The sequence below is a fragment of the Dysidea avara genome, chromosome 13 (genome assembly GCF_963678975.1).
Source record: "Dysidea avara chromosome 13, odDysAvar1.4, whole genome shotgun sequence".
NCBI lineage: Eukaryota > Metazoa > Porifera > Demospongiae > Dictyoceratida > Dysideidae > Dysidea > Dysidea avara.
The window spans coordinates 17,528,383-17,554,458 of record NC_089284.1 but is presented as its reverse complement, the minus strand read 5'-3'; the positions used below and the strand labels follow the sequence as shown (position 1 = coordinate 17,554,458).

Sequence of the window (26,076 nt, the reverse complement as noted above, 5' to 3'; positions counted from 1 at the left end):
AGAAAGCCAATTGGCAAATAGAAGACAACGCTTATAAATGTGCCTAACATTTATAGTTAAACTGCACACCGTAAAGAAAGTGAGGCAAATAAATTTGAATTTTGTGCAAGGATCGAGATACTCTAATAGAGCAGTCACTACTCTAATAGAATAGTCGCAATTCTGATGTCATCAATTTACAAATTTTACAAATCGTAACAATGTTAGCTACTCCTTATTTTGATTTGATATACACTTTACCATCAAACAAGTTATCTCAGATAGGCTAACCAATCTTTGTACGCATTGCAAATCATACACTTTTTAAGCTAAGCATTATCAAAAATGCTCTGAAATTCAAACCTGGGAGGTCTGATTTTTAAAATTTTCTCCAACTACAGTTTTACAAACTGTATGTCCATCGTTCATCCAGCTATATGCTGAATAAGGTTATGCAAATGAATATAACTTGTGTTCTAGAATTTCCCCGTAGCTCATAGTAGAATAAACACTGTTGTGCACTAAAACTTCTTGCCCCCCCTTGGCCCCCCTGACAGTGTCTCCTAGATCCGCCTATGGCTGCCAATGCTATAGTTGTTATACTGAGCATTGAGTATGCAACACAAAACACGTTAGGGTCAACATACTGTAATGGAATCACTACTATCACTTATCCCTGATAGTAGTGATTCCATTACAGTATGTTATGGGTACTTTATGCATACTTTTCCTCTTCTTATTCTTAGTAACTTTTTGGTGCAACATTTTTTTTACTGTTATATGTGTACCCTTTTCATACCGCTACCTTTTTCTCTTGCTACATGTGTAACATTGTTTTCTCTGCACCTATAATTATACATACCTGTTTCATAGTACCAACATTTTCTCAAGTGAGTAGTATACTAGGGCAGCTTTTAAGGAAAGTGATGACAATAGGTACCTACAGGAAGACCACAGTACTGTTATAATAAAACAAAATCATTTGTGGGCTGTTAATAAAATGGCTGCACATCACATTAATAACTCTGAAGTAACACTTGGATGTGAACTTGTTATACCCGTATTGGTATTTGAGAGTTTGTTCACTGGAATACAGTTATATTGGCTATCATTTACATGCTTGCTAAATGCAAATGGTGTATCGTATATCCTAGCAGCTGATCCTGTCCAGACTGGCTCAGTATAGTTCTGCAGTCCTTTTGAACCAGTTTTGCTTGATAGACCTTAATAATTTTACCATAGGACATACGGAGACAGCAGTCCAAAGCATTTAAAGATTTCTGTAGTCAGTGTACACTTGCATATGTATATACTTTTGGTGTCTACAGTTAGCTGTATCCTTGTGATCATGAACATCCCATGCACGCTTAAATGTATATGCCAGGATATATGTATATAATTTTGTGCAAATATATGTGTGCATGTAGTATATCACAGCTAGATGACCTACTGAATGGCCTATGCAACATTCATTCATCACATTACATTGCTATGAAATCACAAAAAAGGGTCAGTTCAGTGCAATTGGTTGTTTCACACATTATCACTGTGGCTTTTACAAAAAACTGAGAATCCACACCTGTTGTATGATCTGGGATGGCATATCATAAGCACCACAATTAGGCACACACCATGATGCTATACGTAGAACATCACTTTTATTGTTGCCACTCTGTGAGGGTTTAATTTTAACACCTAGCTATATAGCTCATCTCTAATTGTGGGGTCTATCTTCAAACAACAAGCACTAGCCACTGAACTAATATACATATAGCTCTACAGGGTAGAAGCTAGGTGGCAAGACAGACTGGACACACACATACTATATAGGCCCTATATGTGCAGACTGCACTTTATAATGATGGTTTGATATTGTACTGGCCAATTAAGTTTGGTGCTTTTATCAAAAAGTAAACAATTTTTTCACTTAGCCGCTCTACTATTATATTAGCCACAGACTTACAGCATGCATATATATAGGCATGGACGCAAATTTCAATACAACCAGCAATATACATAGCTGTTGCATATGGTCATGCAGTCATGTTAGTTTACTTTACAGGCAGCATGGTCCATGACACATACAGGGACTTTAATGCATTTCTATACCAGCACACAACCAATTAATTATAGCTATACTAAACTATACAATGTATAGTCTGTATGTAGCTTGTACACATACTAATACTTCAACCTCGACCACTGTAATTTAGTCTATATAGCTGTCATGTGAAGTTTATTGATATTTTTTACTAGTGCACGTTGTTATCTTTTGTCATATTTTCTCTCAGTATAAAGACTAGTGACTTATATTTCAGAAGGCTTCAGTCTCACATATCAATGGTGTTTGGCCTAATTCCATACATTTACATAAGGGTAATGGCTTGAACTGATGTTTTCTCCAAGCGTGCCGGCATGGCATGAGAATTATCCTTATATAGATGTTAAAATAATGATGATGATAATGTCTTTCAGTGAATCACTTAATCAATCAATTCTATGAAGAAACCCACAGTGTTTACATAATGTTTGGAGCTATGCAATGTGGTGTGTGATGTCATATGTCAAGACCTTGAGTATAGTTCCTGGTAAATATGACATTTATAATGGCTGTAAGAAACCAACAGAATAATTTGAAGTAGCATGCATAAGCACAAAATACATTTAGCTATAGGAAAATTTAGCTATATATTGAAGGTCCTATATTATGCATGTAGCTAATAGGAGTATTTTCCACTATGTGTGCATTTACTTGAGGCATGCATTTACCATCACAGTTAGAATGTAAGATTGGGTACTGTGCAGTCAGCCCAGCTGGTTTTGTTCTGCAAAGCCGGAATAAAAACCCCAAACATTCGTAATTTAATATTTAAGTTCCTTGCAGATTTGATGACCCTGAAATCTCTTTAACACATCTTATTTAGCTATATTAATGTATACAATTAAGCCAAAGCATATTAACACCCTTCCTGTAAATTCAAGAGAAGCCTGTGGACTTGTGGCTGTCATTTTTGATGGCCCATGCATACTGGAGTTAGACACTCTCTCTTTTATTATTTACTCTTGGTAGGACCAGAAACATAAAAGTATAATTTTGCACGGCCATATACATTTAGTTTTATCCACATCTTCATGTTCTTGTATTTGTTTGTGTATATACTGCAATTAAGCAAGGAAGAATGATCATACTCTCTCCATGCATGTGTCCCAATAATGGCATGGAATTCCTATATAGATGTTAAAATCTGATGGCAATGTTCATTTAATCAGTCAGTTCTATCATGAAGACCACCACAGTGTTTACGGAGCTATGCTGGCAATGTGGTGTGATGTCAGTCTTAATTGTAAGTAGTTCCTGGTAACTTTACAAATAGCTGTTGGAAACAAAAAAACTAATTATATCAGTGCATCTAAAGAAACAACACATATAACAGCTCAGTATACATGCATACAGTCACAGAATAAAACTCTAAAGGGTTCTACATAGCTATAAATTCCAAACTTTCTCTTGTTTGAGAGCTCACATATAGTCTACAAAAATATTGCGGCAACCATCATCAGAAAAAGGAGACCAAGGCTGCTTCCCATTCTAGATGCTGCACCATCAGTACTGCGCACCATAACTTGGCGGTTGTAAATTGGCTGAGTGTCTCGATAGTTTCGGATGGTTGGGTTTCCATAAAAGTCCTGAATAACACGCAATCGCTCAAGAAACGCTGCAGGGATACGCAGGGTGTTCTGCATTACAAACCAGTGTACAATTTCATTGCAAGGAGGAGAAGTTTGGGAGCCAGGGTAGTAATAGTAGCTTGTGTTTTGGGGCATGAAGACACTTGGTGGTATTCCAGTGACTGAAGCCACTCCTTGAGATTCATTTCTAACATTGTCAAGAAGCTCCTGCCATGCTCCAGTAACTGGTATGGTATTGTCACTGACCAGAAGAACACTCAACACATTGATGAAGTCCTGGTCCGAGCGAGTGCCACCTCTCTTGAAATTGACGTGATGAATTTCACCAGAAAAACTTCGTCCATCCACAGTTTGTTCGGAGCCTACTGTGTCGTCGGGTCCCCAGTGGAAGTGAAACTGCGCCCAATCGTAAAGGCCCAGGTGAGTTCGCACAGTTATACCGTGGTCGGTAACGTTTGGATTGAAGCGTATCCCGTGACCATTGTTAGTCCAGTTGCCACTTAAGCTCTGGTTAAATCCTGTCAACACCAAGTTAATCAAGCCTCTGCTAGGAACGACATTGTTGGTGATGATGTTGATTGGAGTCTGGCGCATATAGACTGAGCCATTGCATGTCCACGCTGGATTAGCAGCCCAAGAGACTTGGTCAGAGTAGTTGAAGATTGGGCCTATCGCCTGCACGTCTACCAACAAACAAAGCAGCAGTACCAACGAAGCAATAGCGTACGACATCATCATACGCATAGCTAAACGCCAACACTCTATAAATGAACTTTTTGATCAGCTTTTTATGGCAATAATATAGGCGTGATATTTTAATATGTCATTCGATCACGTGCATAAAACGTCATAAAATCGCATAAAGTCGCGGTTCCACACTGAGAGTGCATGTATTAAACAGTCTAGATGGTTTGCAGCTCGGTTTGCAATACGGCACGTCTTCACCTACAGTGAAGCTATTGTGTATGCTACACAGTTAATATCGTGCGCATAGACTATATACGCGGACAATGAATATCATTTGCAGAAGGTCAAGGTTACTAAATGTTTCCAGTCACGTGACTCACTTGAAGAGACTAAAGATAATCTGGTAGTTACGAATCAAACAAAACTGTAGATACCAACTATTTAAATACACATGTGAGTCATGGTATAGCTATTGTTGACGCTCGTAAAAATTGGTTTGATGATGTGCTTTAATTGGTGACTGTCTTGTACGAAAATCAAGTGTATAGCTGTGCAATGTTAATGTGTATGTTTATGACTGAATCGGTATGTCTACTGCTGTGTATATAGACAGCTGAATATGTAGTAAAGTGCCAGTGGCGATTCTCAGACCTGACCTACATGGGGGGCCTGTATTTAAATAGTCTCGCGGCGCCCGACCCTAAAAAGAGGGTCTGGTGAAACTGTGTACAAAAAGTTTGAGCTCTGGAATGTTTATTGGATGACGTTTTACGTGTTACGTAAGTGCACTGTTTACGTCACAACATCCATTCAACCAGATCCGCTTACAGCATCACCAAAATTTTTAGCACCCAAAATTGGTCCGGCCCAAACTTTGTTGGCCACATGCACCCCTGGCCACTCGGATCGACCAAAATCGGTCCGGGTGGACCATTAACGCATGCAACCAATGGTGCATAACTATAAGTTGTTGTGACGGATCACTGCAGCCGACTTAGCTATAGCTAATTTATCAATCCCAAATACTGAGCATTACAGGCATTATCACTACATGGATTTGTGCTAAAGGTTATCCAACAAGGGCACGGATCATTGCATGGGATCAGCTAGCTGCATTGGAGGTACTTAAGATTGAGGTACTCTAATAGAGCAGTCACCTATAACATTCATCAGCAGGCACTGATCCAGAAATAATGAAGGTGGGTGGCTAGCCCATGCAGATTTTAAGTAGAGAGTCCTTAATGTCTTAATATTTAAATCATGCATGAAGGGAAGAGCTGACACTGTTATTGTTTGGCTTGTACAGTGAAGCTCACAGTAGCATGTGCACTGTGTTCTTGTGCACATATAATGTCTGATCATGAGTTAAAAACACCAATGCATGTTTAGAACAATACACCTATAACACCTGCATGTGTATACATACTGCACATTCCTCTCTTTTCTATGTGATAGGAGATGATAGTTTAGGTTTGCTCCATTAAATAACTAAATGTGAACTATATCATCTCCTATACTGATTACATGTCCCCACAGGAATCATAAAGATTTCCTTAAAAGTTATACCTTTTATAATATTCCCTGTATGCTTTTCACTACTTAAACAACTTTAAAATTATACTAATTTTCACCTGCATGTGCACATATAGCTACACATTCCTCTCTGTTCTATGTGCTGTGTATAGGAGATGATATGTGTAGCTGTTTATGACAATGGGTATTCCCAGATTAATAAAAACTGACCAAGGGTCAGAATTTAACAGCAAATTAAATTCTGAGCTATATGCGGAAGTTGAAGATAAGACATGTTTTAATGATAGCTTTTATATACGTATCTACCATCCTCAAGTATAAGTGATCCAGCATAGGCTGGTGATTTCCATCATATCGCTATGGTTGTTTGTCAACACTAATAGGCTGGATGAAAGATTCAACCAAACACTGCAGAGCTTGTGAAGTTTATTGAGCATATAAAAAAGATACTTGGGAAGAATATATCTTGATACCTGCATGTATGTGTTTAGCATACAACACTGCACACCATGAGTGAACTCAGTATGCACCATTTGAGCTGATGTTTGGAAGAAAACTTCTACTTCCCACTAGGATATTGACATGGAGAGAAGAATGCAGGACTTTTATCATCCCACACTGCTTTAGATTAAAACAGTATTAATTTTGTGACTGTGTTGCGTGTTTATAGCTATATATAGCTGACATGCGTGGAATTTAGTTTCTAGCTACTAATATGCATTTCCATAAATCGATTCAGCTCGGGAAACAAAATCATGCTACTTGTAATAATAGTTTCCAGGCCAGGTCAGCTGTAGTGATCCGTCACAAACAACTTAGCTATGCATCATTGGCTGCATGCGTTGATGGTCCACCCGCTGACCGACCAAAACTGGTCCGAGTGGTCAGGGGTGCATCAGTGTGGCCAACCAAGTTTGAGCCAGACCAATTTTGGATGCCAAAAATGGTCCAGCCAGACTAAACTTGGTCAACCAAAATCGGTCCGGCCTTACCCAGACCGATTTTTCCTTGACAAGCCAAGTAGGGCACAACATGACTATTGTTGCATGGCTGTCTGAATATAAAGTATAATTTCTGGAGGTTGCACCCCCAGAAGCTGCAGGATTTTTGCAATTTGAAGGCTTGAAAATAACCTAAAAGTTATGCTAAAACATGAAAAAATGTATAACAATGCCAATCTAGCTATATACTGCAACTTTTCCCTAAGATTTTTCAAAAATTATTTTTCAACGGGGGGCATGCAAGGATAAATTACTTCTTTTATAGAATTTAGTAATCTGGTTAGGTTGATGCATGCAGTCAGGGGTAGTGAAGGATTCTCATTAGTGCACGAAGCGGCTCAGGTCTGGGGGATGCCTACCCCCCCCCCCCCCCCCAGAGTTGGGGTCGTTACTCTAAAAATTTTACTTTTATGTGATGTAGAATGCTAGTTACATATTACTTACTGAAAAACGTAACAAGTTACATATTACTCGCTACTCTGAGGGCTGTAACTAGTAATAATATTACATATTACATTTGTTCGTTACAAACTATAAAGTAAGTCCAACCTTCTAAATGTAAGCTACCAGCCTACAACTACAAGTGGCACGAGTGAGACACGTGTTTCTCTGGTGTAACAAATACATACTTTGTTGTTGTATCTTGGCCTCAAGGGAACTTCCCACACACTATTATTCTTTGTCCATGCCTATAACGCTATCTCCAGTCTTGTTTGGACCCAAAGTGCAATCAATCATGTGCCTGGATACAATTTGCCTTAAAAGGAAGTAACGCATTACATTCGTTACAATCTCCGGATGTAATATCCGATACATATTACTCGCTACTTTGTCATGTAATGCGATATATTACTCGTTACTGTAAAAGTAATATTATTACATAACGCGTTACCCCCAACTCTGTACCCCCCCTCCCAGAAATAGCAATCTTTTTTGAATCTCTTGCAAAACAATTTTAATTTCAAGTTGATATTGTTGTGTAAAAGAGGAAACTTTGGAAATTAAAATAGCTACAGTAGCTAGAAGTGATTTTTTAGCCAAATAGTGGACTGTTGAGAATAGCTATCACAAGATTGGATTTCGAGGCACTTTTAGTCAAATGGCATCCTTGAGTTTTAGAGGAGGCAAGGGGGGCATTCAGTTTCCAAGGGGCAATCCCCCCCAACCTTGCACATGCACCACAACATGACATACAGATATACAAACAAGCAAATAATTGATTAGATAGCCACATCAGATTATACTATAAGTTAAGTGCTCATGTATCTGGGACATGTCATATGTGATGACCTTAGCTAGTCTGCTTGACCTTTCTTAATTTATCAATTTATCAGACAAATTCCATTGCCTGGACTTTGTGGTAACAATGTCAACTGAATGCATAGTATAGTCTAAATGCTGCTGTATGTGTTTTACTGTATCATAAAGCATAAAGTGTTTTCATTTTTATGTATAAAGACAGTACCAAATAGCAATTTTGTTTATAGTATCAGGTTACATTTAAATGCAGTTTGGCACCAAACCATATCAAAAATATTCCGGATTTCCGCATGTAGGTTTTGTCTGTTTCATATAAACGTAACACTGTCTTCTAAACAAAGCATCATAACTTCCACATACTGTGGTTAACGGACACGAGATTTGGCTCATCAGATATTCCTTGATGAAAGGTGAAGTGTAAGTTATTTGTGTAGCAATGAAGGGAAAGCTAGAAAGAAACCTTGTATTGCAAAGTTTACGTGTACAGAATGCCAGTAAAAACACTTGTTTTGGCATGTTTTAAAACATATCTCTGAAAACTAACCTGTTTTGCATTCAGAGTCTTATTAAGCATCCTTCTCTGCATAGATTGATACCAAGTTTTAGAGATTTGGTTGGGGGTTAGAACTTGTAATTTTGGTATTTTTGTAATTAAAGCTTAATGTATGGAGCGTCCATTATGATATCATCAGCAATAACTATGATAATGTTATCACACTAATACGGTCAGCATTAGATAGAAAAATTCAAGAGCTTTCTTTTGTTGTATGGTATGCTATATGTATATATAGATTATGTGAGTTAAAGGTTGTGAATTAGCTTTTTTTTGTGTGGAATGCAAAATACAATTATTTTCCATTGGAGAAGGAATAGCATGAGATATTTTGATCAGCCTGTTTCATCAAGTTGAGGTTATGAAAAGGATATAAAATAGATGTTAGATTTATTTAATGCACAATTATTAGTATTTTAGAAACTTTAATTTTGACCACCTGGAAATGCTCGGTTTTACAAAACCCATACATTATGTTTTGATATGCTTTAAAATGTTGGTCAAGGTGTTTCCAAAAACAAAATTCATTTTGATTTTGCAAGATTCTTCAAATATCAGAGTTTTAAAACCAAATACTCACTTGAATTAGACTCTAAAATTTCATGGTTCTCACTGTGGTAGCTACATGAATTAACAGGAATATTGAAATACTCTAATGGAACAGTCAGGCAACAATAACTGTTACCTGGTGTTCTCACATTCTGAGGCATACATTTTGAAATCCAACATTTCTTGATACACATGTATAGAAATAGCAGCACTGTAGAGCTAGTTAGCTAGCTAGCTAGTCACATGCTAATTCATGCTTGTGCCAATTATGCCGAGCATTATAGACTAGCAAAAGTATTAAATGTTATGCTAGCAGTTAAAGTGTGCGAGCAATACAACACACTGCACCTGCCTTACTGAAAAATACCAAAAGAATGAGATACTCTAATAATGCAGCCACTCTAATACTACAGTCAACCAATGCCCAATAAAGTAGTCAACAATAAATTTTGATAGCATAATTTGAGCAAAATAGGCTCAATATTAGACAATCTATAGAAGTCTCTTATTTACAAAGAAACTTGATAGCAAATGTCAGACACTTGACTCTATAGTACACTTGTTTACAGCCACCCACAGTAATGGAATTAGTTTCTTGCCGTGGACAATCAATACAAGGCCAAGGGAAGTGAGAGCCAATTGTAACAGGTACGCCTGTTTTCTCTAGCTAGTTATACAGAGGGAATTAATAATTATTTTAAACCATTGTGGTTGCTGGTTCATACTTGAATCCTTGCTATTCACATTTGCTGCCTTTCCCACACATCTCTAAAGCCTCAAATACAAAATAAATGTATCTAACTTAATATGAACTGTTACTCATGTCCCATGGCTTGCCATGTGTTGCTCACTGAAATGCCACTGGTGTTTACAATAGGAACTCTCTATATTACAGGTTTTTGCAATTGAATTCGTCGCCTTTGCGATTGAATTCGTCCCGTTTGCAATTGAATTCGTCGGTTTTGCAATTGAATTCGTCGGTTTTGCAGTTGAATTAGTCGGTTTTGCAATAGAATTCGTCGCGTTTGCATTACAATTCGTCATAAACAAAACGGCTCCAAGAAACCAACCCGTTCATTAAGAGATGAACTATTTATGCCTTGGAGAGTTACACTTGAGACACTAGAAGGTAATTGAAGCTGGTAGTACACGAAGTTGATAGCTGTCTGACAAATTAATTAACTTGCTCGCGAGTGACCACACCCATCGCGAATGGCGTAGTAGAGTTTGGAATGTTGCTGGATAGGCTGTAGAGGAGAATTATTGCCTTATAAAGAGTTGTTTACTACCGTTGTACTTGAACAAGTTCTTGTAGCAGCTGCTACATCATGTTTTCGTGTTTGCTCCAGCTGCCATTCTTGTTACGGACGCATTTAACTGCAAAAGCGACGAATTCAATTGCAAAAGCGACGAATTCAATTGCAAAAGCGACGAATTCAATTGCAAACGGGACGAATTCAATTGCAAAACCGATGAATTCAATTGCAAACGGGACGAATTCAATTGCAACAGCGACGAACTCAATTGCAAACAGGACGAATTCAATTGCAAAGTCGCCGAATTCAATTGCAAAAACCTGTAACTTTATCTAGGCACTCATGACCATCAGTAATGTCAATAATTACCTCAGAGTCAGCTGCGCCTTGGTAATTATTGACATCATCTCAAGTTATTAAATCCTTGAAGACAGCCAGCTATTATGAGCGTATGGCTATTACATAGGCTGCCAGGAGTGCTGGCAGGATAATATTGTCAGAGCAACTATATAAAATTGTTCATCAATAACGTGTGATTATCCTGCATGTAAAAGCTGAAAAGCACCAGCTAGTAGCTACCACAATCAGGCTGGTTGTATTTTAGAGGCTGTTACTATTCTGCTTAATATAAAGCTGTAAGACAAAAATAACTTGTTTTGTTAGAGTTTGAATGCTCAGTATTGAATAGTAGTATGGGACAAATCACACCTGCAATCATTTGTCAGTAACAAGTGTGTGGATTTGTATGTGTAATTATAGGATCATCATGATCTTGACCTCTTTTTGGATCTGTTTGATCACCTTGATCACCAGTCAACCTGTCCATACTAAAGTGATCAACATCAACATTACTGGTGGAAGTGACAATATTACATGTTGTGTTAATGGAAATTGTACTTGTACTTCACTATCCACTGCTTTACTCTACATGACCAGTAACACTGTAATCAACATTACATCAGAATCAGTTACACTAGAAGATTACATCAAAATAGGATCAGGTGATCTAAACAACATCACAATAACTGGTAATGGTGTTACTACCATCATGTGTAACAATAGTGGGGGTGTGTACTGTGAGTCATGTAATTATGTGGTCATTGAGGGGATCACATGGGACAGGTGTGGTAATCCTAATGGAGCAGATACCACAGGAGTTACCTTTAATGGAACTACTAACATTGCACTGGTTAACTCTACGTTTCAATACTCTCAAACACTAGCCATTTTACTGTATGAGGTTTCAGGGAACATTACAATTTTGTATACAAACTTTCTATCCAATCATAATAATGTAACATCACTAACAACTAGCACTGGTGGACTAAGCATTGAGAGATATAAAGACCGAAATGATTCTGTTCATCTAACCATTTATGGGAACATGTATTATAGGAATGGATATTTTGGTAGTACTGTTAAATTAGGAGCAGCCTATGGACTTAGTGTGGTGGATAAGAACTCTTTTGCTACATGGAGTATCATTATCACAAACACATTATTTTTATATAACAGTCAAGCGGTGAGCTTTCTCTTAGGTGTTAGTGTTGTGCATACAATTGAGTTAGCTGACATAATTGTCTCCAACAATTTGGTAAAGCCATACTCAACCATTGCTGGTATTGTGTTCATAATTGATGCAGGTAATGGTAATGTTTCATTGTTGGTAACCAGGTCGGTGTTTGAGGGTAATATGGGTGGTCTATTGTGGTGGAGTATTGATGCCAACCAAGTATCGTTTTTATTAAACAACTCACGTTTTGATAATAATAAAGGGACCCACGGTATAGAGTATGCTTTAAAGTTTGTTTCTACTGCCTCACAAGCTACATCAATCAACATGTATAATGTCACATTGAACAATATTCATACAGAAATGAACCCAAGCAGTAGTATTGGTGGAATAGTGTTGATCATTCTGTCAGATTCAGATGGTGAAACGACACTAAACATGACCAAGGTTAGTTTTCAGTCTAACAAATATTTTGGTGATAAAGGTGGAACAGTATACATAAACCACAACAGCGGTAATAGACTGCTGTTTTCAGAGTGTGAATTTGTGAACAGTAAATCTTTAGGTCATGGTGCTGTCTTGTATATTGATGGGAGTAACAGTTCTGTGATAGAAATTTGGAATAGTAGATTTGAGTCTAACGATTTACCTGATGCTGTTGTGTATATTGAAAACCGAGGCTCAGACACTGGTACAAACGTAACTGTTTGCTCTTCCAATTTTAGCAGTAACGTCGGCTCTTCACTGTATTTAACTTCTGTGATACTTCACCTGTGTGGAAATGTATCTTTTGTCAACAATTCTGCTGATAATGGAGCAGCTTTGTACTTAGATCAGGGAACCAGTGTCACATTTCATGATGGTGTAAACATTTCTATTGTCAATAACTCAGCTGAACTGCTTGGTGGAGCTATCTTTATAGACTTGCTTTTTAATTGTCCTAAAAAGGGAATTACATTTTCAATGTTGCCAGACAATGTAAGCATTAGGTTTACGAACAATGAAGCTGCAGGAATTAGTAATTCTCTATATTTCAACATCCCTAAATACTGTCATATTGTTGCTGATGTCAATGACACCAACTCCATCTTATATATACCATGTCAGTTTAACTACTCACAAATAGTTAATAAAACAATTGTTGATATACGCTGTGATTTTACCTACCATCGTGGTTTTCCTATAAGCACTTCACCACATTATTTAATGCTGTACAATGAACACTTTAGATTTCTTGAAGACCATAAATCATATTGCGTTGGTGGAATAGTCCTTGGCCAGTCACTGGTGTTTAATGGTAGTACGTTTGATCACTTTGATAAGCCTGCAGAACCAACACAGTTTAATGTAGAGTGTATAGACTGTTTGGACAATTTCAGGTTGTATGGTAATAGATTTTTAGTTGATAACACTACTTCACTGAGCATCAAGTTTTCGGGAGAAGACATAGAGAATTATACAAACATTACTCTTCACTTGACTTCAATTCTTTACTACTACCGACAAATCAAAGTTACACTTGTAGTTGAACTGGTGCCTTGTCTCGGACATCCTGGGTTTGTTTACAGTAAGGTATCTAAGGAGTGCAGCTGCTATGATCATGATGTAGTGAAATGCACCAATGAATATGGTGAGATCAAGAGAGGTTACTGGTTCGGTACTGTCAATAAAGTGGTGACAACAACTTTGTGCCCCAGCCAATATTGCAACTTTATCAAACATCAAGAGACTACAAAAGATTACTTTAGATTATCCAAAAACATTAATGATCAATGTAAACTCCACAGGTTAGGAAGTGCTTGTGGAGAGTGCAGTCCAAGGTACACTCTAGCATATGACTCTACTGACTGTATCAGTGTAGACCATTGTGGTACTGGAATGACAGTGTTAGTGGTAGTGTTGACCTGTTTGTATTGGATTGTAGTGGTAGTTGGTGTGTTTAGTTTAATGTACTTCAACTTTCAGATATCATCAGGATATGTGTATGGGATAATCTATTACTACAGTATGGTGGATATCTTGTTGAGCATCAATCCATACATTTCAGATGGTGCCTTTCAGTTTATTAATATACTGTCAAGCTTTGCACAATTAACTCCTCGTTTTCTGGGACAACTTTGTTTAGTAGAAGGAATGAGTGGAATTGATCAGCTGTTCATCCATTACTGTCATGCTGTTGCTGTTTCATTGTTGTTGTTAGTGTTTGTATTTGCTGCTAGATATTCTCCACGAGTATCTTTGTTCATTAGTCGTTGTATTCTTCGTGTTATTTGTCTTCTCTTATTGTTATCTTACACATCATTAGCATCCACTTCACTACAGTTACTGAGGCCACTCATCTTCACTGACATTAATAAGGTGTACACGTACTCTTCTCCACATGTTCAATATTTTCATGGTAGACACATGTTCTATGGTATAGTGGCTGTGTTGTGTGAACTGGTTGTAGGAATTGGTCTACCACTATTCCTTTTGTTGGAGCCATCATTAAGCAGAAAAATTAATTTTGTCAAGATCAAACCATTACTGGATCAGCTTCAAGGTTGCTACAAGGACAAGTATCGCTGGTTTGCTGCCTATTATCTTATATGTCGTCAAGTTATTGTTTTAGTCATGTATATTTTCAACAAGGATTATCATAACTTGTTATTTTACTTGCAAACAACCTGTACGGTTATTGCATTCATTCACATATGGATTCAACCTTACAAGAATGATCTATTGAATGCACTAGATGGGGTCATCCTGTTAATTATGATATCACTCATTAATATTGCCACGTTTACTTTTCTACAACCCATGGTAACGGAGATAACACTAGTATTGGTGATTTTTCCACTGTTGTTTTATTGTCTGATTATGATAAGGAGAGCCGTTTTGAACTGTATGTTCTGGAAAAGATTTCAACGCTATCATTCATTGAGCAGTGCTGAAGACTCCAGTGATGTAGAAGAAACAATAAGGTGTGTAGCTAATGTTACATTTGTTATGAATTATTTCACAACGTTTTAAGCAGTTCATTTGTGTGAATCTCTAGAAGAAGGCGGCTGAATTTGTTAATTCATGCAAGTACAATGTTATTGTCTTTTACTTAAAGTTCAATTTGATTTGTCAACTTTTCCTGTAAATATACGTATAAATTATGTTCAGGCTGTAATGCCAACTTTACTTGTTTGGCCTCGTGTGGGACATAGAAACTATGGTGTATAGCTAGCTACTCATTGTTACATAGAATATTTGTGCTTTTATTGTTGCAGAAGTAACCAAGAACCGGTAGCATCTAAGAGTTATTACTCCACATTCCAAGAATCGCTTCTTAGCCTATCAGCAAATCACGATTGACTGGTTTAATATGTCTAATGCAGTACATGGACTTGTGAAACTTTTTGTGTGTGTGTGTGTGTGTATTTATTTATTTTATTATATTTCAGGAGTATAGAATTAACTATCTTAGTTATTGACACATGAAACACGAGTCCAAGGATGAGTGTTAATAACTAAGATATTCTATGACTGCTGTGTTGTCACAATACTCAAGTAATAACAATCACCAAATGTCCATTTGGTTCCAGTTGGGATAATAAATCACTCTGTGGGGTTCCTATGAATAAAAATACATGAAATTAACAAGGAGAAAACATCCTGACCACCTGGCAGACTCCTGTAAGCGTTTGAGTGTAAATCGGATGGCTGCAGGTTCAAGACTGCCATGCAGTTCTTGTTGTGGATTTTTCTCCTTTCTGCACCTTTTCAAACATGTGTACTTAATAACATCTTTAAACAGGCTATAGGACCAGGTGTCCTACAAACCTTCAGCACTTGTGCTGTAAATAAAGTCATAATAAATACAAGTAGTAACTTCCACTACATAGTATATGGCAGAGATTAGTAGTGACCTTCAGCATTTTGTATTTACTGTGTATATAGGTCTTATAACACAGACAGGTCTGCAAGTCTGTGGACAAAATGTGCATGCATGCTCAGCCAGAATACAATTGCAAGTAAATGATTATAACAGCAGTTCATATAGCTAGTTATACACATACATGTTGTTAAGTATGTACATGCATGAGCTAATATTGGTGAGGAATTGGTTGTCTTGATGGGGTACCCATTGAATCAGATTAAGGTTGACAATTAGAAAGAATTTCTGTTACATGTGTGCATATGTTGTGGGTATAGTGGAAACTGTGTGGTGATGACACCATGTGCATGTTTCTAGAGTAAATACTTTTTCAAATATACTTTCTGTAACAACTTTACTGAAACAGGCTGTAGCGGGACCAGGTGTCCTACAGACCTTCAGCACTTGTGCTGACAAATAAATCACTTTAGTTAATGTAAATAGCTACTCCAATTCTATAACTACCATTCGAATTGAGTCCATGCCTTCCTTGAGATAAAAATGGATGTCATTGATCAACTACGTACTTGCTGGCTGGGGCCAGACAACACTATGGCTGTACTGTAGAGGCTGCTCAGTATGGAGAGGGATAAACATGCTCAAAGAATACATGTTATCGTGATGTTATACACACATGACCTCTAATGTCACTGTATGTACACTGAGGCAGCTATGCAAGGAAGCCATGTGCACATACAGGGTTCAGTACATTTGTAGTGCTCACGTGTTATCTCAGTTCTAAGCCTCACAGCATCACGGAAGATGTAGATATAGGGGCCTCGAGGTTAGAAAGCTGCAACATGTCGACAAATCGCTTAGTCACCCACATCCCTAGAGCAGAAATTTTGATCCACCTTGCCAGTTGCGGCATGGAACTTGTTACTGCATGCATGTTGGGGTTAGTATATTTACGCTGCATGCAGTGTGGTATAGCTAGTTATTCCATCACTTCAGTATTGTATAAAAGTTCATCTCTGTATATGGCTAGCTAGTTTATATAAGAACTTACAGCGGTACGCTGGTAGGCTCAAAATCACGTGTTGACGTGGGGGGGACTTTGCGAAGAAAGCTTTCTCAAGATCGTCACGTGATTCACTGCAAACCTTGACTTCAGCGGTTCAGTGCATAAGTGAGTACGTGTGTATAACTGTGCATGCATGCAACAATTCATTTATATTCTTTGTCATGATCTGAAACACAGTTGCAATGGCGGTTTAACCTATGATGTGCCTGAAATAGAGTTGTAGCTCAATATTGAAAATGACATATCTTGACAAGTCATGGCGTCTTGCTGGGTTAGGGTCTTGAGCATTTATGTACCAGGACGGGATATTGATTTTAGAGTGATTTTTAAAGTGATTTTATTCTTATTTGTTTGTTTGCTGAGTTGCTGGGCACTAAGTAGTTGGGAATTTCTTTCTACAGTCAGTATAGTAGCTAAGACTTGACTTCACTGGCAATCAGGTGTTGTAGCTGATAAGTGCATGCATCACTCGCGAGGACATGATAATGGTGTGTACTGTATATAAAACTGCCAGTGTTGGGAGTAACGCGTTACGTAATATTATACTTTTGTGGTAACTAAGTAATATAATGAAATACGCTATAAAAACAGGTAATATAACTCAAGTTACTTTACTTACAAATGTAACGCGTTACCTAAGTAATATAGTTACTGTAACGAATCTGATATTACGTAATATTATTACTACAAGTAACAAAGTTACTAATCTCGTTAGTAATCCACTGAGTAATGCCTAGCCACAACGAAGTAATGAAGCCTACTGAATGAAGCTAATTCACCAGCTTCTTACTTATAACCAAGATTTGTACATTGTCCAACAACGCAATCATGTCACATGATAAGGTGGTAGTTTCACACGTGACAGCTTAAGGCTGTGGACACAAAGTAATATAATATGTAATATTATTACAGTTACTTTATTTTATGGGTAATATGTAACTGTAACTAAATAGTTCAGTTGCAAGTAATATGTAACTAGTTACTTTTACAAAGTAACTTGCCCAACACTGAAAACTGCATAACTATAGTTATAGCTAGTAGCTAGGGTCCGCAATCCGAAAAATCAACCTTTACAAATCAATCCCCCTACTGTTCATTGTAGTATCCCATTGCTAGATCCACCATGAAGCCTGAGGTACACTTGTTGTCTTCATAGTTTTAGTATCTCACAAGATGAAAATTTTATTTTGTGCTCCACACAAAGGACCAGATGAAACTTGCTACTTTGTATTTGTATTTTAAGGATAAAGGCTTGCGCCTGTACATCCATAAATATGTACTTAACTAAACTAAATTACTATACAAAATCAAATACTGTAATGTCTACTTAGCCAGATCTCATCTAGACTAGAGTTATTGTAGTCAAAAAGTACACAGTAATAAGCAAATAGTGTACTGGATTCCATGCACAATGGTGCTTTCTTTAAAAATTGAGAGTGAATCTAACCGCCAAGAAAAGAAAAGCCAACTCTTTTTCACAGTGTTGTGATAAGGTTTGATGCATAGTCTGTCTATGCTATTAGTTTGGAAAAAATCTGAAACTTTATACCATCTGGGTGAAGAGTGTCAAAATTTTCATTGTTTGCTACACAGGAGTCTCTCAATGACACTAAAGTCCCTTCCATAACTTCTGATGCCACACTCTATAGCTAGACACCAAATTTTTGTTTAGAATGATGGCCAATTATGGTCCAAAACATTTGGCAGTAGTAGCAGTTGATATTTCATGTAATGTAGTATACCAGCAGCTCGCCAGCCAGCTCGATCAAAAATGGAAATTTGTGATTGTTCTATTACAGTAGTTGACTGCTCTGATATTTTTTACTAAGGCTATACGGCACAAGTGCTGAAGGTTTGTAGGGCACCTGGTCCTACAGCCTGTTATATTAAATGTGTTTGGAAAGTTGTAGCTCAATCTTTTGTTATAGGAATAATGAAGCATTGTAAGTGGGGAGCACATGGTTCCCCTGCCTCCTCCCCCATCCTCGCTTTCACTGCCTATATGCTATCCAGTAACACACTGGGTTGTTATAGCATCCTTAAGTTTTATGCTTCAGAAATATTGTTGCTATATATGGTGAAACTTGTTTTAAAATATTTATATTTGTGCAATTCTTGCTTTTGCATCTAGTCACCTGTAAAAATAAAGTTATCAAAGCTGCATACTCCATAGAAATTACAAAATAAGGAGCAGGAATGACATAGTTGACTTTTTGCTTGGGGTAAAAATTACATACTCTAATAGAGCAGTCATTGTCAGTTACATTCTTTTATGCTGTTTTGTTAAATAAGTACACTGTCCAGGTTCATTTGTAAAATTTTCCTGGGGGAGCATGGTATGGGTATAGACCCCCTTACACCCCATTCACACTATCCCGGGTTAACCAGAGTGTTTTCAACTCGGGTTATTGAACTCGGATTGGCACTTGTCCACACTACTGCATCTGACACGAGCTTGATAATGCAAGCGCCAAATAATAATTAGCTAAGACAGGTGCACAAACTTTTGATTATTTAGGCACTTAATAAAAAGGCACTAGAATTGTAGCAAGGAAGCATAGAACCAGCTGAAATAAGTCGTACAATGTTATAGATGCCATGCTTAAGTTATTGGGTGCTCCTTTCGCCAGGAATATTAACGCATCGTTTGAGCGTAACTGTCAAAATCTACAAGAATGGCGGTATGTTGTAGCCATTTTGAAGAACAGTTTAAGAGCATAGAATACACTCGCTGTGTGGCCAAAGAAGCAAGGTATATCGTTAACCAGCTCGGAATGCGTTCACACTGTACGTTATCCCAGGCTTGTAATGCCAAATTTGGTCCAGGGCAAAAACTGGTCCGGCCGGGCCACTCTTGGCATTCAAAACTGGTGCAACCCGACCAAAATTGGTCCGGGTCAGACCAGGGGCTGCCAAACCAATTTTCAGTAAGTTTTGGGATCTAGTCCACCAAACTACATGCATGTAGCTATCAGTTTTGTTCACCAAACTGGTCTGGACGAAGCAGGCTTACCACTGGATCAGGCACTGGATGCAGACGAGCTTGGTAGGTGCTTAGCCGGATTAAGCTCTTTTGTTTTCCATATTTGGCGTATACAGCTATAAATTATTTTGTTCTGGCCAGACCAGTTTTAGCTACCCTGACCGATTTTTCAGTTAGCTGCATACTTTTCAGTTAGTGAAAGAGCTGCAGTGCTGGTGCAAGTTAGCCATCCATTGCAAGTATGCAGACTGACTTTCCTCGTGGCTGAGCCACACCTCGGTATATGTTGCAGGTGATATCTCCTGTAAAGTATCTATATGATCAAAGTTACTACACGTATAGTCACTGGTGAGGGCAGAATGGCAGAGACTGCATGAAGCCCTTATGGGCCACCTTGCTTGGTTAAAGGAAGGGTTATTCTATCTCTGATCATGAATGACATCTGGAACCTTCACATCAACAATTTCTTTCTCTGCTGCCCCTGTGGGCATGCAGTGCCGGACCGTGTCGAATTTGCATGCGTAGCTAGGCCTGGACCGCTTTTGGTCAGGGCGGATCAATTTTGGATACCAAAAACTGGTCCGGCCAGACCAAATTTGGTTGACTAAAATCAGTCCGGTTGGACCAGTTTTGGTATCCAAAAGTGGTCTGGCCGGACCATTTTTACCCGGACCGATTTTTCCGTGACAGGCCAGCCTGTGCCAGCCCATCTCTCCTTGTCGTGCCGTGTTGGACCCAGTTTGGCACAGCTCGATTGATTCACACTGCAATTGTTTTGAGCCATGCCATGCTCTACCCGGGTTAGAGGGTAGTGTGAACGGTGTGTTAGCTATGCATGCTCATTCACCATACTGAATATGCTATACACACTCTACAATCACTATAAAATTCTGACCACTTTAAATTTATGGATCCAGCCCAGCTAAGAAGTTAAGATATTTGCATCCGTGCTTGCAAATAATTGATCATTGAGTAAAGTACAACTAGCTGAATCAGTTCTTTGAGGACATGGTCTGTGAACTGTGTAAAGGAAGGGAGTTGTAATGAGATGGTGAAAGGATACAAGGTACAGTGCTGATTAGCTTATACTATGTTCATTTGTCATATGGTAATAGCATACTTATTCAGAGGTGGGTCCAGAGTTTGGCAAGGGAGGGCACGCTATGACAAAGGTAGTAGGTAGCTATATGAAGCAGAGCTCTGGGTGGGAGCGCAGCCCCCCAGAAGCTAAAGGTATTTATGTGTTTCAGGACTGATGATTTTGTAGTAGAGTAGTTTTATAATAATCTATGCTTTCTAAGTGGTCTGCAGCTGCATGTAGAGAATAGTGACAATGATGAGTTCAGTTCTGAGCTCAAAGTAAATTGTCATCCAAAGGACCAAGTACATTTAATGTGCAAAAAGCTCCTAGCAGACTACGTAGTCTAGCTAAGTGTGCCCATGGTTTGGTGCTGTAGATGGTACTCAGCAATAAGATTCTTAATAGTGTTAGATGTTCTATTAGAATATTGACCGACTGTTCTATTAGAATATTGACTGACCGCTCTACAACAATGTATTTTTTGGGAAGAGGCACATTCCCCCTGTGCCCCCTGGATCTGCTGCTATTATTGTATATAGGACAACATGCTATAATATTTTTTGTTTCCTTATAACTGGTAATACAACTCAAAAATGAGTTTTAGTCTTTAGACTTAGGGTTAGGGTTAAGTCTTTAACTAAAACTCATACTAGTCTTACTATCCACATAGTCTTAGGGTTATTCAACCCTAACCCTAAGACTATGTGGATACATTTTTTACAATGATACTGGAATTTCTTTGTATGAATCTAGTAAGACTAGTATCAATAATATGAGAGGCTAGTACTGAAATATGTAAACAATGCTTCAACATCTGATAAATTTGGTTTGCAGTATTTTTGTGTGCCATATAATGATATTTGATTACAGAGGCTAAAAAATTATGATGGGCTGAGCTTAAATGATACTTTGTGGTAGACCATCTGACTCAAAATACACAGAATATAATGGGATCCCATTTGCTTGAAATATTCCAAGCTGCATGCTAGGCTGTTTAATTGCTTTTTCAAAGAATGTCAATATAGGCATTTACAAGTTTTGAACAACTAACTGCCATGACTAACCATAGAGAAATCATTTTCTTTTCAACAACTGTTTAGGGATACTTTTCAAGCTCTTTACAATGAACTATTTGTTGAAGGCTTCCTCAGTCGTCATTTTCACAAAGTATTTGAATGCTAATATGTATTTTGTGCTACTGCAGGATCATGATGATCTTGATCTCTGTGTTGATTGCATTGACCAGTCAAGTTGCCATTGGTAAAGTGATCACCATCGACACTACTAGTGGTAGTGACAATACTACATGTTGTGTTGATGGAGAATGTGTGTGTACTTCACTATCCACTGCTTTACTCTACATGACCAGTAACACTGTAATCAATATTAAATCAGAATCAGTTACACTAGAAGATAACATCAAAATAGGATCAGGTGATCTAAACAACATCACAATAACTGGTAATGGTGGTACTACCATCATGTGTAACAATAGTGGGGGTGTGTACTGTGAGTCATGTGATAATGTGGTCATTGAGGGGATCACATGGGACAGGTGTGGTGATCCTAATGGAGCAGATACTGCAGGTGTAACATTTAATGGAACTACTAACATTGTACTGGTTAACTCTACTTTTCAGTATTCGCAAACACAGGCCATCACTTTATATGACGTTTCTGGGACTATAAGTTTGACTAGGGTCGGGTTAAAGTCAAACAAAAATTCAAGAGATAACAGAGGAGTGGTTTATATTTGGAATACACTCAGTAATTTTGTTATGTTAATATCTGACTGTGAATTTGTAGACAACTCATCTCCTGGACGTGGTGCAGCTCTGTATGTCAATGAAAATTGCAACACTGGAGAAAGCTACTCTAGTAATATACATATTGTAAACAGTGATTTCATTCATAATACTGCAACTGTCAGTGTCGTGTATGTTACAAGTACTTGTGTCTCCTCTGAATTGCAGATACAGTCAACACTTTTTGCTGACAATATTGGCGTGTCTTTACATGTTGTATCTTACCGACTTTCCTTGAGTGACAGTGTGAACTTTGTTAACAACTCTGCTGATAATGGAGCAGGTTTATACATAGACCAAGAGGCTGTTGTCAATATTGCTGATGAAGCTGTTATTCAGTTTACAAATAATTCAGCAGAGAAACAAGGTGGAGCCATTTTTATAGATTTAACTATTGGTTGCCCTAATCATGGTGTCACCTTTTCACCACTACCAGAGAATGCCCGAGTGTCATTCATAAACAATAAAGCTGAGTTTAGTGGTAATTCTTTATACTTTAATGTTCCCAAATCATGTGATGTCAGTACTAATATCTCGGACATTGACTCCATATTGTACATACCATGTCAATTTAACTATTCAGAAATTGTTAATGGTACAGCTACTAATGTTTCTTGTGAGTTAGAACTAAATGATACTGCTGGAGTTCCTGTGGCCACTTCACCACATCATTTAAGGCTGTATGGTGACAATATTGTATTTGACAATACCAGCTACTTCATCAGTAACATAATTCTTGGGCGTGCGGTGACATTTAGTGGTACTGTGTTTGACTATTTTGATAAACCCGCTGAGCCAACACAGTTTAGAGCAGAGTGCAAGGGATGCACCAACAACTTTACACTATCAGGGAACCGTTTTCAGGTGGATGATAGCTCAGTTGTTAGTATGACATTTTCTGGCAAAATGATTACTAATAACGTTAACATTACACTTCAGTTATTGTCCATTCTTTATTACTATCAACCAATTGAAGTCACACTTGTAGTAGAACTGGTACCTTGTCTAGGACATCCTGGGTTTGCTTATAGCTCAACATCTAGGGGGTGTGTCTGTTATAATCATGAAGTGGTTCAGTGTTATGATAATTATAATGAGATCAAACAAGGTTACTGGTTTGGTAGCCTTGATGGAGTGCCCACTACATCATTGTGTCGGCAAAGCTTATGTAACTTTGTTACACGCAGGGAGACCAGAGGAGGCTATTTTGAGTTACCAGATACAATTGATGGGCAATGCTTTGAACACAGAACAGGGAGTGCTTGTGGAGAGTGCAGTCCAAGGTACACTCTAGCATATGATTCTGCTGACTGTATCAGTGTAGATCATTGTAGTACTGGAATGACAGTGTTAGTGGTAGTGTTGACCTGTTTGTATTGGATTATAGTGGTTGTTGGTGTGTTTAGTTTAATGTACTTCAACTTTCAGATATCATCAGGATATGTGTACGGGATAATCTATTACTACAGTATGATGAGCATATTGTTGAGTGTCAATCCTAACATTTCAGATGGTGCCTTTCAGTTTGTTATCATTTTATCAAGCTTTGCACAACTGACTCCTCGTTTTCTTGGACAACTTTGTTTAGTAGAAGGAATGAGTGGAATTGACCGATTGTTTGTTCACTACTCTCATGCTGTGGCAATCACATTTCTGCTTTTTGCATTTGTGTACACTGTGAAATATTCCCCAAGGATTTCATTGTTTATCAGTCGTTGTATTCTTCGTGTTATTTGTCTTCTCTTATTGTTATCTTACACATCATTAGCATCCACTTCACTACAGTTACTGAGGCCACTCATCTTCACTGACATTAATAAGGTGTACACGTACTCTTCTCCACATGTTCAATATTTTCATGGTAGACACATGTTCTATGGTATAGTGGCTGTGTTGTGTGAACTGGTTGTAGGAATTGGTCTACCACTATTCCTTTTGTTGGAGCCATTATTAAGCAGAAAAATTAACTTCATCAAGATCAAACCATTACTGGATCAGCTTCAAGGTTGCTACAAGGACAAGTATCGCTGGTTTGCTGCTTATTATCTGATTTGTCGTCAAGTGATCTTTCTACTTGCATACACAGGCAATGTTGACTTCCATAAGATGCAGTTTTACTTACAAACAGCCTGTGTCTTTATTGCAATTATCCATGTTTGGCTTCAGCCATACAAAAATGAATTTATCAACTCGTTAGATAGTGTAATTCTCTTAATCATGGTCTTGTTTGTTAATGTGGGGACCTTCGAATTTTTAAACCCATTTGTGACAGAAATAACACTAGCCTTGGTGATTTTTCCACTGTTCATATTTGCTTGTGTTGGTGTCAACAAACTCATTCAGAGGTACGTGTTAAAGAGGAAACCCTCAAAAGAGTACAACTTTGTGGATTATATTGGAGAGGTCAATGAGCTAGAAGTATCTGCAAGGTTTGTAGTTACTATATGTTATATTATGCGTGTCACTAAATTGTGTGTTCATATATTATAGAAATGATGATTATGTCGTGTCAAAGAACAGTGATTGTGATTATTGTGCTTTCCAAGAGAGTCTTCTCAATTTGTCAACAAATAGCTAAAACCTTTGCCTTTGTTGTAACATATATACATTACATTTATTGCTGTGCATCCTAATAACTATTCAGTGTGTGTGTGATTCATGATTCATATTATGAAAAGATGTTTTATATAGTGTATTTTAAATTTCAGCGTGAATATACAAGCACCCAGCTGAACATATATACGTATTGTGCATTATAATAATATGATATTATGTGTGTAATCCACGGGTGAGGCTCAAACCACCCACCTCTTGAGTCCTACACAACTAAACCGTCGACAAAGGCACTCTAGCTGCAGAGAGAAGTTTATATAGTAATGTACAGTGACAACATGCAATGTATGCACAAGCTAAGTGCATGTATATAACATATACATTGTATGGTGTAGTTCTACTATGCAGTCATGAAGACCATGCCCATAGCTGATGTGGCCTATATATACTTACCAGATCTGATAATAATTACTGATGATACTATTGGTATGTAGCTAATTTGTAGTAATGCATGACATCATTTGAAAAAAAGGCATGCAGTCGATGTGTGTCAGTATACAGCTGCACACTGTGAGGCAGCATAGCCAAGTGGCTATAGAGTATCAGGGTCCGAGACTAAGTATATATCAGCCTGGTAATTGAAAGGTTCTGATTTGATGGACGGTTATGCCACTTTGATGTTGTCGTGTTGTTTCCTTGAGCAAG

At 37.9% G+C, this 26,076-nt stretch overlaps 3 protein-coding genes and 2 long non-coding RNA genes across 5 annotated transcripts; 3 read left to right on the top strand and 2 right to left on the bottom strand.

Annotated features, from left to right (window-relative positions):
- Positions 1 to 3,510: 3,510 nt before the first annotated feature.
- On the bottom strand, positions 3,511 to 4,401 carry LOC136242298 (carbonic anhydrase 2-like). Its single transcript, XM_066033706.1, has one exon. It carries the CDS (start codon positions 4,399 to 4,401, stop codon positions 3,511 to 3,513), a length of 891 nt encoding a protein of 296 aa, XP_065889778.1.
- Positions 4,402 to 4,704: 303 nt separating this feature from the next.
- LOC136243166 (uncharacterized) lies at positions 4,705 to 6,605 on the top strand. Its single transcript, XR_010694763.1, has 2 exons — positions 4,705 to 4,809; positions 6,273 to 6,605. It is a non-coding gene; the product is annotated as an uncharacterized lncRNA (long non-coding RNA).
- Positions 6,606 to 12,985: 6,380 nt separating this feature from the next.
- LOC136243113 (uncharacterized) lies at positions 12,986 to 15,539 on the top strand. The gene is made up of 2 exons (XM_066034631.1): positions 12,986 to 14,984; positions 15,279 to 15,539. Exons 1-2 carry the CDS (start codon positions 13,228 to 13,230, stop codon positions 15,361 to 15,363), a joined length of 1,842 nt encoding a protein of 613 aa, XP_065890703.1. The 5' UTR covers positions 12,986 to 13,227; the 3' UTR covers positions 15,364 to 15,539.
- Positions 15,373 to 16,996, bottom strand: LOC136243162 (uncharacterized). Its single transcript, XR_010694761.1, has 3 exons — positions 16,935 to 16,996; positions 15,672 to 15,767; positions 15,373 to 15,622 (listed from the first exon to the last, which is right to left on the bottom strand). It is a non-coding gene; the product is annotated as an uncharacterized lncRNA (long non-coding RNA).
- Positions 16,915 to 25,512, top strand: LOC136243096 (uncharacterized). The gene is made up of 3 exons (XM_066034612.1): positions 16,915 to 17,054; positions 22,218 to 25,247; positions 25,309 to 25,512. Exons 2-3 carry the CDS (start codon positions 22,222 to 22,224, stop codon positions 25,394 to 25,396), a joined length of 3,114 nt encoding a protein of 1,037 aa, XP_065890684.1. The 5' UTR covers positions 16,915 to 17,054; positions 22,218 to 22,221; the 3' UTR covers positions 25,397 to 25,512.
- Positions 25,513 to 26,076: the final 564 nt, after the last annotated feature.

Excerpts from the sequence above, each read along its gene's own strand:
- LOC136242298 (XM_066033706.1), bottom strand. The coding sequence starts at position 4,401 with ATGTCGTACGCTATTGCTTCGTTGGTACTGCTGCTTTGTTTGTTGGTA.
- LOC136243113 (XM_066034631.1), top strand. The coding sequence starts at position 13,228 with ATGCTGTACAATGAACACTTTAGATTTCTTGAAGACCATAAATCATAT. Across the intron at positions 14,985-15,278 it reads GATGTAGAAGAAACAATAAG|AAGTAACCAAGAACCGGTAG; the intron begins GTGTGTAGCTAA and ends TTATTGTTGCAG.
- LOC136243096 (XM_066034612.1), top strand. The coding sequence starts at position 22,222 with ATGATGATCTTGATCTCTGTGTTGATTGCATTGACCAGTCAAGTTGCC. Across the intron at positions 25,248-25,308 it reads GAGCTAGAAGTATCTGCAAG|AAATGATGATTATGTCGTGT; the intron begins GTTTGTAGTTAC and ends CATATATTATAG.